General features: G+C 38.2%; 1 protein-coding gene across 2 annotated transcripts in view; it reads right to left on the bottom strand.

Moving 5' to 3' along the window:
- Window positions 1-12,314, bottom strand: part of LOC124556838 (constitutive coactivator of peroxisome proliferator-activated receptor gamma-like) — a 721,776-nt gene that overhangs the window by 36,097 nt on the left and 673,365 nt on the right. For both annotated transcript variants that reach the window (XM_047130855.1, XM_047130854.1), the window contains one exon: window positions 367-579. In XM_047130855.1, coding sequence (XP_046986811.1) covers window positions 367-579 — 213 coding nt within the window. The remainder of the gene's footprint in view (window positions 1-366; window positions 580-12,314) is intronic.

Below are 12,314 nucleotides of genomic sequence, written 5' to 3'. Positions count from 1 at the left end.
TTTTAAGTATGTTGGTTTACTATAAACTGTAACAGAGAATGTTAAAATTGTATTTCTGATGGTGCGAGTATGCTGAGACTACAATGTAATAATAATGTGTGTCTACAAAAGGAAAGTGAAAATTTCTATAAATATATAAGGTTTATTTCCCATTTTTTCATTTTCTTTGTTATTTGTATATAGCAAAATGACAAATCTAGAGGCCACAAAATATTATCTGTAGTGGTGGCCACAAGAAGCAATGAAAAATTTATTCTTTTCTGAAACACCTTTTTAGGTGTCTATTTCTATTAACAAGTACAGTAAAAATCATGAAGACAAAATAACTAGGAAATGATGGCATCTGAAACAGCAGTGTTAGCTTACCTCTTGAGGTGGTACTGGAAAGCCACATGCTCCAATGGTATTGAAAACATGCATTGCAGTTTTAAGATAAATATTTGTCAAACGATACCCTCGAGCATTAGGCTTTGAGACATGTATACCTTTTAGGTATTCATAGTCATGTTCATTAATAGTTATAGCCATGATAATGAACAAATCAACTTCAGTTTCCATAATGAATAACTCGTCAACTTCCTGAAATGCAAAGAATAAATAAGTGATCTTAAAAACAGCATTGCTTATATTTAAAAAGAATACTGAGAGAGAATATTTAAGTGATCAATGCCATTACTATGTAATTTTACATTGTTTATGGCCAAAACTGTTCATTTAATCAATTATAAGGCAGTCATGCTGAGGTCTAAAAGTATAAATAATACAAAAAACTGGGCAGTTGTAGAACAAGCATAAAACCAACAGCAATTTGTGTCAATCTGACAGTGTGACGTCCCTCAACTTTGCCACACAGCCATGAGTACTTCCTCAAGGTTATAACATCACATAGTGTGTGTCACCCCATATATACTGTAAATCATTATACATTCTCCTCCCATGAGAGGAAGAGGTGTAACCTGTTAAAATTGTTAACTAGAACAAGGCATAGGTATGCAATGTGGTTCCTGTGTTGCAGAGTACGATAAAGAATGATTTTAAGAGCGGCAAATAATGACAGATGTCATACAGATGCAGTCAATGACCCAAAAGGCTATCTCCAGAACATCACTCAAGTGTATCGAGCTACCATAGTCATTCAGACTTGAATCATAACAGGTTGACCAAGGATCACAAGCCCTCAGTAGCACCATTCTCTGACAGCAACACCATGAAGCAACTTTCTGGCTGACTACTGGAGTCACACCTAGCAACATCATAAGGAGTCCACGTTTCAAGGCCAACTGTTTACTGGTAGTAACTGAACACTGACAGTAACTACACACAGATTACCTCTGTACTTGAGTGCATTCTGTTCATCACTGTGTAACAGTGGACTGGCGTAAGGTGGAGTGAGAGACATGTTCTTGGACCAGTGATGGTGTGATGGTGTGAATGAGCATCAACGCACTCATCAACAACTTGTCAAACCATTTCAGTGTGGTTAGTTGTAAAGGTTCATACAACATATTAATGGTCAGCATCTACCATGCACTCTGGTTTTCTCATGTGTTTGTATTAATATCAGTAGTCAACATATTTAAACTTTTTTTGCATCTGGTTTGCAAACTGATGGATTTACCTAATTTTGGGGTGCTGAATTCACTGGTAAAACCAGTTTTTTCTTTAACACTTTAATTTCATAGATACACAGCAGAATCAAAACAATACTGGTGAACACTGACAGAATTAAAACAAACAATAAATATGTATCCAGAACTTTAGAACTCAATATTATTTAATATGTATATATGAACATGATGCCAATAGAAGGCCTCAATTATTTCACACATATTTTCAACTCTAAACTTCTTTGATAACTGAAAAATGTGACCATGGTACTCTTCTTTTGTCTGCTGGTTCATCACTATCCCATTAGACTTCAACAGTGGTAGCTCATCATCAAAAGGTTCCAGTGACCTTCATAATGGCTTTCCATCACACAGAAATCTCAGTGAAAGCATTCATCCTGCTCATCACTTATGGCTCCCAGATTTTCCAGAAAACAAATCAAGGTAGGAATGTAAAAAGAGAATTTTAAGTAACATTCTAAACCTCATGTTCTTGCACCTGTCAAACAGATAATTCATAATGGAAACCAAGGTGTCATCTCTTCTGCTGCCCGAAAAGTGTTTCCCAATTGCTTTGAATGAGGACCAACAGCAACTTCGATATTTGTGGCTTTGGTATCAAAGGTTGAATCTTTCAGCAATTTTATTATCTGTTATCCAAAAAAATATACCTTCTTTCAGCTCTGCTTCACTCAATTTAGGAAACTTTTCTTTCAAATGTTTCAAGGCCTGACACAAAAATACCCTTAAAAATTAAAATTCTTTTGTGCTACATCACTTTGAAAGGTGGATTCAGGTTCTGCACACCATGATACATACTAGTTGATATATCACATCCTAGATGCAAAACAGCTTATTAGTAGTGTAATTGGTTGGTTGGATTGGAGAGAATGAGTAGTATAATTAATGTAAAATATGACTCATTTCTCTTGATACTTTTCTTCCTTGCCTTGCGTGTTTTCCAATGTTCATTCTGTTCCATTTGCAATGTTCTTTCAGCAAACACAACTGTAACTCTGATCAGATATTTAATTATTACAGACTTAATTTATCAAATTACATTGCAGAATATTAAGAAACCTAATCTGCAAGCACAAAATCAGGTTAATTTGGAAATAAAGCTATAAAAGTCACATTAAGTAACAAGACTTTCATTTTAAATTTCACAATTTTTCATTAAATTTGTAATTGACATCTGAACAACTATTAAACTATAGTCCTTTGGTATCAAAGACCAGCCTTAAAAAAGCACACTAATTCATATGTAATTGCATTGCTTTCACTTCCTGGCTGTCTTATAGAGTCTGCAATCAAGGCAAAGAGAAGCACCAAGTGTGCTACTGTAAGAAATAAGCTTTACTACTGCAAAATGAGGAAGTATGAAAGATGACAGTGCTTTCCGGGAAGGCCACTGCCATGGTAATACCTGTCGGGCACTTCCACTTTCATTTTGTCTTGGTGATTATCATACAATTTCATTCGTCTTCGGTATATCTAAATTTTCCCTCATTGATATTAACCTGATGGACTATTAGAATTAGGATAAACCACTGATTGATCTAACAGTACTTGCATGACTTGAGTAGCAGCAGTAGAATTAAACTCGGCTATAGAGACAGATTTTTAGACGCTGGAGGTGACAATCGCATTAGGGGCAGCTTTAGAACTTTCCCTGAGCAGCAGGTGAGTTCTCAAAACGTTCTCATTGCTAGCCTTCCTTTGTAGTTACCGAAACTGGCTGTGGGCCCTGCAGGGCAGTGGTTTATGGGCCACAATTCTGGTGGTTGGCCTTGTTCCACTAGTGGCCGAAGCAAGAGGGTGGGAAGGCCATGGCTGAATGCAAAATGACACTTTTTTAGAAACTGGCAGCACTGGGCATCTTGGTGCTGGCCTAACCACTTTATTAGCGAGTGGACATGGTGTGGGAGTCAGAAGTTCAAGAACATCAGGGAGAACAGCTGTTTTTTGGAAGATGTTGAACAATGGTAGATGCTGTGGCCACACATTTTGGACATCGTAGCACCTACTGCATCGGCATCCCACTTTACGTCAGCCATCACAGGATGCCTGAATATGTTCACCAGGAAAACCTATGTCATCTGTGTTGTCAAAACAAAGACTTATTGGTGGCCACAACACAACACACCTCCAGGTCTCCACCAATGGTCCCCAGCGACCGCTACCCATTTGTGGAGCCTGCAGAACAGCTTCACCTGAGGGCGTAGCAAGCCTAGGAACTAATTTGCTGCACCAGGCACGTGATCGCAAATAGTTCTGGCAGATACATCCGGCAATGGGCCTTATAAAGTGGCACACTGCCAGCAAAAGGCAGTTCGACGCATCGCTCAGAAGGATACAGAGCTGCTGCCCCGGCAGCCATGGCCAGACGCCTCTTCTAGTTGGCCAATCTCCTGGTATAGTCGACAAACCTCTTGACATTGTAGAACTGTTTGTGTTGATGCTCTCCCTGTGAAAAGTTAGGTCTTTTTATTATTATTACTATTTTGTATTTGTGTCGATCTGCAGTTGGAATCGAGTCGTTTGTTCTTTTGGATATTATACTATTGTTTTGTTTTGGTGAGTCCAATAAACTGTTTCCAGATCTGATTTTTACACATTTCTATTCTGATAGTGCAGATACTTCAGTAAAGGAATGGACTTGCTTCTTGACTGTCGCGGAATACAGACACCAGAGCTCTCCCATTTTTATGGAGAGAGCAGTTAGTTGTAAACTCATTCAGACACCCGGGTGAAATTTCAATATTTTTGTCGATGTGGAACAATCGCTGGTGGATGTGAGATTATCTCCTGCTGTACGATGTGCTACCGAACATTGCAGCTTTGGCAGCGTCGCATGCAGATGATGACATCTCATCTCTCACCAGCTATATCAGTAATGCTGTGCATCTTCAGCAAATTCAGAATCTTATCAATTACTTCCATGACCATCTTTTTTATAGCAGCCTTGTACTCGCAGTAGTTGCTCCCAGTGTTCATTGCATGCTTAATTATATTTTGACATGAGAGACCAATCAGTGGAACAATACATTAGAGCGTGCTTGCCTTGACTGGCATTCTTCCACTCACAGCAGCCGGCGTCATCTACATGTAAATTCCAGTTAGGTTCTCCAAGTATATTGCCAACCAACCTGTATTTGTGTTAATGAAATGTTATACACTTGAAGTTTCTGTTTATATGGTTTTTCTCTCTTGACTTTGATATTAGTTAATAAATCTCTATGTGATGCTGTAGGTACTTGTTATTAATTTTTCAATGACACCCATTCTCATTCCCTGTGATGTCATTTATTTTGTTGTGGGTTTGAAGGAGTTAAATTAATTTTTTGTAAAGTTACTCAACTAATTAGGTGATGCACATAGGGGCTACTATTTAACAAATGTCAGATTTCCTTGCATTACTGATAAATGTGGCACCTCTTGGGTGTGGTGGTTATGACTTTTTAGTCATTTGGCAGATGGAGAATTGTCACCACCATAGGCCAGCTTGCAAGTATAGCCCACAGCTCTTATCTTTTTCCAGTAATAATACATAATTTCAAGCTTTGCTAAATCCAAATCCTTATTCCTCTTAGCAAAATTGTAAACAACACATTTATTGACACAATGTCTGTTATCAGAATGCTGAGGAATCACATATTATTGTACACCACTGAAAGGCTGCTATCTAACAGTGCTGCACCAAGGAAAATTTGGCAGAATATTATAAGCATGTGATACCTTCAGTTTCTCAGGATTAACTGGGCAGTGAGACTGCAGTAGCATGACACTGTAGCTATTTATATGGGTCTGTATGTGTGCTCTGAAGAAAAATGCACATTTGTAAACTGACGTAAAATATTCAAGTTCTTGTTTGTATGAGTATAGAACTCTCAACAACTTTGGTACATGGGAAGCAGTTTTCTTTACTTGTGCTATTATTTGATAAATTAATAATGTTGCTGTAATGAAGTATGGAAACTAAGCTTAGTGAAGGTGATTCCTGCATTCGTTTTCATCATCAACATCAAACGTATTTTTGTACCTGAATTTAAAATGATAATTGTGATGAAAATGAACATTTTTTGGTTTCAGTCACATGCCCAAAGCAGTAATATATAACTATATAGCAGAGCATGAAATGAAGTGTGATGATTTGTTGGCACTTGAGAGTGAGTATATGTGAATGTCTCATTTCAGAGACATTATGAGATCTACTGCAACTGCAGGCTTAGTGCCATGAAGTCATTATGACATTATTACAAACAACTGTGCTCTTCTGAAAAAAAAAATCCATTGCTTATATAAAATACAGAGCAACCCACTACGGTATGATTACAATAAACAGCTGCAACACTATTGCTTGAGTGGAACAGCTGAATTGGAAAATACAGGGGTTTTGCAATAAGTAATGCCCCAAATTATCATTATTTTTATTACTACAGCCATTAATATATATAAGGAAACATACTTTTAGATTATTCAAATTTGATGTTTCTTTCACATGTGTACAAAGTTTTAAACAATTCCAACAGATGCAGAACTGTAGTGAAGCATCAAAATGGCATCTGCATAAGACACTCATTAGAAGCAACATACTGTAATTGCATTCTTGGTTGCAGAAAAAGAAACCATGGAGAACATCCATAAATGTTTGTGTGCAGTTTGTTGTAAAGATGCAGTTGATAGGAGTACTGCTGGTGATGGGTAAATAGAGTTTAAGTGTCAGGAAGCACATAACTGAGCTCCACAATTGACGATGTTTGGGACTCCTGTCACAGCCTATGCTCCCCACATACTGAATCATGCAGATGTCATTATTCTTGCAGACTATCACATCAAAACTCAAAACTTAGCTCTACAGCACTGCAAATGTGAGTGCAATGAAAATATGACTACTAGCACAGGACCAAAGCTTTGTTGTTGTTGTTGTTGTCTTCAGTCCTGAGACTGGTTTGATGCAGCTCTCCATGCTACTCTATCCTGTGCAAGCTTAGCTTTAGCCAACAGGTAATACATGCTGTTACATAATGCTGGTGTAAGGGCATCAAACATCATAGCAAAAGAATTTTTAATTGATACTGTCACCAAATTCCAACTGTTAAGAATACATATGTTCTGAGAGAAAAATTGTGGCAAATTATTTATTGAATGACTCTCATACTTATACTTGCAGCTCTGGCTATTGTGTATGAGACTTTGCTTCAGCTTCTCCACATCTTACTCCACCATAAAATTTTATTTTAAGTCCAAATGCATAATGGTAATTCATACTTAAACCATTATACTACTCCAATAGTCTTCCTGTTACCAACAAATTTGAAGAATCCAGCACACTAGTTGAAAGTGATTACATAAATTGAACATATATATACTTGACAAGCCACCTTGCAGTTGAGGTGGAGGGTACTTTGTATACCATTCTCAATTCTCGAATTCCTGTTCCAGTCATGAATGGTTTGCAGGAAGAACATTTGCCAGTAAGTCTCTAGGGGGGGCTCAGATATTTCTAATTTTATCTTTGTGGTCTTTTTGCAATATATTCACAGGAGGAATCAATATATTTGCTGACTCTTCTAGGAACACACACTCTTGGAACTTTAACAGAAAACCACACCATGATGCAGAATGGCTCTCTTACAGCATCTACCTGTGGAGTTGTTTCATCATCTCCACGACACTTTCATGCTTACTATATGAACCTGTAACAAAATGTGTTGCTTTTCTTTGGATCTCTATTTCCTATCTGGTACGGATTTCGTACTGACGAGCAACATTCAAGTTTTGGTCCAACTAGGTTTTCGTAATCTACTTCCTTTGTTGGTAGGCGACATTTTATGAGGATTCTTCCAATGAATCTCAGTTTGGCATCTACCTGTCCTGCAATTAGTTTTGTGTGGCTATTCCACTTTAAAATGTTGCATATGCATACTACCAGATATTTTATGAAAGTAACTGCTTCCAGTGACTGTTCTGCACTCATGTAATCATATAATAATGAATCTCCCTGTCTATATATGTGCAATATATTACACTTGTTTATGCCAAAGATCAATTGCTACTCCCTGCACAAAACTCTTGTCCTCTGCAGATCTCCCTGTGTTTTGCCACAATTTTCTAGTGTCGCAATTTCTCTGTAAACAACAGAATCATCCACAAAAAGCCTAATGAAACTTCTGACATTGTCCACTATACCATTTTTACATATACTGAAAAAAGTAATGGATCTACAACCTCTGTTGGGGTATGCCCAAAGCTAGTTTCACTTTCCTCCATTGAGAATGACATGCTGTGTTCTGTATGCTAGAAACTCTTCAGTCCAATCACACAGTTGGTCTGATATTCTGAACATTCATATTTCATTCTTAGCAGCAGTGTGGAACCGCATTAAATGCTTTATGAAAGTCAAGGAATATGGCATATAGTTGGGCACTGGTATCTACTGCTTCCTGGGTCTTGTGGACAAACAGAATAAGCAGGGTTTCTTGCAGTCATTGCTTTCAAAACCCATGTTGATTCCTAAAGAGGAGAATTTTAACCTCCAGAAATATCATAAAATGTGAGCATAAAACATATTCCAAAATTCCACAACAGGCTGACATCAGGGGTATAGGCCTACAGTTTGCACATCTGCTTGATGACACTTCTTGAAAATGGAAATGACCTGTACTCTTTTCCAATCATCAGGAACACTTCACTTCTTCCGAGATCTATTAGCATACTTTTGGTGGACTCTGTTAAGTGTGCAGCCTTCAGGCTCATGCTAAACTTCAGTGCTATGAAACATTTCCTAGTATATGTGGCACACTGTTTGGCTCACTGTTATTCCTGTCTGCATCTAACCCCCATGAACCACGGACCTTGGCGTTGGTGGGGAGGCTTGCGTGCCTCAACGATACAGATAGCCATACTGTAGGTGCAACCACAATGGAGAGGTATCTGTTGAGAGGCCAAATGTGTGGTTCCTGAAGAGGGACAGCAGCCTTTTCAGTAGTTGCAGGGGCAACAGTCTGGATGATTGACTGATCTGGCCTTGTAACACTAACCAAAATAGCCTTGCTGTTCTGGTACTGCGAACGGCTGAAAGCAAGGGGAAACTACAGCCGTAATTTTTCCCGAGGGCATGCAGCTTTACTGTATGATTAAAAGATGGTGGCGTCCTCTCGGGTAAAATATTCCGAAGATAAAATAGTCCCCCATTCGGATCTCCGGGCCGGGACTACTCAGGAGGACGTTGTTATCAGGAGACAGAAAACTGGCGTTCTACAGATCGGAGTGTGGAATGTCAGATCCCTTAATTGGGCAGGTAGGTTAGAAAATTTAAAGAGGGAAATGGACAGGTCAAAGTTAGATATAGTGGGAATTAGTGAAGTTCGGTGGCAGGAGGAACAAGACTTTTGGTCAGGTGAATACAGGGTTATAAATACAAAATCAAATAGGGGTAATGCAGGTGTAGGTTTGATAACGAATAAAAAAATAGGAGTACGGGTAAGCTACCACAAACAGCATAGTGAACGCATTATTGTGGCCAAGATAGACACAAAGCCCACGCCTACTACAGCAGTACAAGTTTGTATGCCAACTAGCTCTGCAGATGATGAAGAAATTGATGAAATGTATGATGAGATAAAAGAAATTATTCAGGTAGTGAAGGGAGACAAAAATTTAATAGTCATGGGTGACTGGAATTCAAGCGTAGGAAAAGGGAGAGAAGGAAACATAGTAGGTGAATATGGATTGAGACTAATAAATGAAAGAGGAAACCACCTGGTATAATTTTGCACAGAGCATAACTTAATCATAGCTAACACTTGGTTTAAGAACCATGAAAGAAGGTTGTATATGTGGAAGAACCCTGGAGATACTAAAAGGTATCAGATAGATTATATAATGGTAAGACAGAGATTTAGGAACCAGGTTTTAAATTGTAAGACATTTCCAGGGGCAGATGTGGACTCTGACCACAATCTATTGGTTATGAACTGTAGATTAAAACTGAAGAAACTGCAAAAAGGTGGGAATTTAAGGAGATGGGACCTGGATAAACTGAAAGAACCAGAGGTTGTACAGAGTTTCAGGGAGAGCATTAGGGAACAATTGACAGGAATGGGGGAAAGAAATACAGTAGAAGAAGAATGGGTAGCTTTGAGGGATGGAATAGTGAAGGCAGCAGAGGATCAAATAGGTAAAAAGACGAGGGCTAGTAGAAACCCTTGGGTAACAGAAGAAATATTGAATTTAATTGATGAAAGGAGAAAATATAAAAATGCAATAAATGAAGCAGGCAAAAAGGAATACAAACGTCTCAAAAATGAGATCGACAGGAAGTGCAAAATGGCTGAGCAGGGATGGCTAGAGGACAAATGTAAGGATGTAGAGGCTTATCTCACTAGGGGTAAGATAGATACTGCGTACAGGAAAATTAAAGAGACATTTGGAGAAAGGAGAACCACTTGCATGAATATCAAGAGCTATGATGGAAACCAAGTTCTAAGTAAAGAAGAGAAAGCAGAAAGGTGGAAGGAGTATATAGAGGGTCTATACAAGGGCGATGTACTTGAGGACAATATTATGGAAACGGACGAGGATGTAGATGAAGATGAAATGGGAGATATGATACTGCGTGAAGAGTTTGACAGAGCACTGAAAGACCTGAGTTGAAACGAGGCCCCGGGAGTAGACAACATTCCATTAGAACTACTGCCGGCCTTAGGACAGCCAGTCATGACAAAACTCTACCATCTGGTGAGAAAGATGTATGAGACAGGCGAAATACCCTCAGACTTCAAGAAGAATATAATAATTCCAATCCCAAAGAAAGCAGGTGTTGACAGATGTGAAAATTACTGAACTATCAGTTTAATAAGTCACAGCTGCAAAATACTAACGCGAATTCTTTACATACGAATGGAAAAACTGGTAGAAGCGGACCTCGGGGAAGATCAGTTTGGATTCCATAGAAATGTTGGAACACATGAGGCAATACTGACCCTACGACTTATCTTAGAAGAAAGATTAAGGAAAGGCAAACCTACGTTTCTAGCATTTGTAGACTTACAGAAAGCTTTTGACAATGTTGATTGGAATACTCGCTTACAAATTCTGAAGGTGGCAGGGGTAAAATACAGAGAGCGAAAGGCTATTTACAATTTGTACAGAAATCAGAGGGCAGTTATAAGAGTTGAGGGGTATGAAAGGGAAGCAGTGGTTGGGAAGGGAGTGAGACAGGGTTGTAACCTATCCCCGATGTTATTCAATCTGTATATTGAGCTAGCAATAAAGGAAACAAAAGAAAAGTTCGGAGTAGGTATTAAAATCCATGGAGAAGAAATAAAAACTTTGAGGTTCGCCGATGACATTGTCATTCTGTCAGAGACATCAAACGACTTGGAAGAGCAGTTGAACGGGATGGACAGTGTCTTGAAAGGAGGGTATAAGATGAACATCAACAAAAGCAAAACGAGGATAATGGAATGTAATCGAATTAAGTCGGGTGATGCTGAGGGAATTAGATTAGGAAATGAGACACTTAAAGTAGTAAAGGAGTTTTGCTATTTGGGGAGTAAAATAACTGATGATGGTCGAAGTAGAGAGGATATAAAATGTAGACTGGCAATGGAAAGGAAAGCGTTTCTGAAGAAGAAAAATTTGTTAACATCAAGTACAGATTTAAGTGTCAGGAAGTCATTTCTGAAAGTATTTGTATGAAGTGTAGCCATGTATGTAAGTGAAACGTGGACGATAAATAGTTTAGACAAGAAGAGAATAGAAGCTTTCGAAATGTGGTGGTACAGAAGAATGCTGAAGATTAGATGGGTAGATCACATAACTAATGAGGAGGTATTGAACAGAATTGGGGAGAAGAGGAGCTTGTGGCACAACTTGACTAGAAGAAGGGATCGTTTGGTAGGACATGTTCTGAGACATCGAGGGATCACCAATTTAGTATTGGAGGGCAGCGTGGAGGGTAAAAATCATAGAGGGAGACCAAGAGATGAATACACTAAGCAGATTCAGAAGGATGTAGGCTGCAGTAGGTACTGGGAGATGAAGAAGCTTACACAGGATAGAGTAGCATGGAGAGCTGCATCAAACCAGACTCAGGACTGAAGACCACAACAACAACATCTACATTTACATTTGTACTCTGTAAATAATGTGAATATTAGATGTACTTCTCAGAGTGGCACGCAGGTTTATTCCTGTACCTTTCACATTTACAATGCAAGAGGAATAACTACTTAAATTCCTCTGTGCACACTGTAATTACTCTAACGTTATCTGTATAATACCTACAGAGGTAATAATTAAGGGGCTGAAGTATATTCCCAGAATCTTCACTCCACACTGGTTTTGGAAACTTTGTTTGTGGTCATTCCAGATAAATGATGTATTTCTTGACTATCTGCCATTCTGATTTTTCAGTGTTTCCATGACAATTCCTGTGAGTCAAACAAATATGTAACTATTCATGCTGCCCTTCTTTTAAAATATTCTAATTTTATTTTTATTAGTTTTGAGTACTTGACAGAATTCTGTTTTTATTTTTATATTTATTGATGTTGTTAATTTAATTGAAACTGTTGTATAGGCACTGTTTTTGGGTGTAGTGTTAATGTTCTTCCTCATTTGCTAATTTTATATTTATTTATTGTTAGCTTTTAACTTTGTAATTGTATTACCACTGCACTGCCAAATATGAAATTTGCT

This window comes from Schistocerca americana, chromosome X (genome assembly GCF_021461395.2).
Source record: "Schistocerca americana isolate TAMUIC-IGC-003095 chromosome X, iqSchAmer2.1, whole genome shotgun sequence".
Taxonomy (NCBI): domain Eukaryota; kingdom Metazoa; phylum Arthropoda; class Insecta; order Orthoptera; family Acrididae; genus Schistocerca; species Schistocerca americana.
This window is presented reverse-complemented; position numbering and strand designations above follow the sequence as displayed.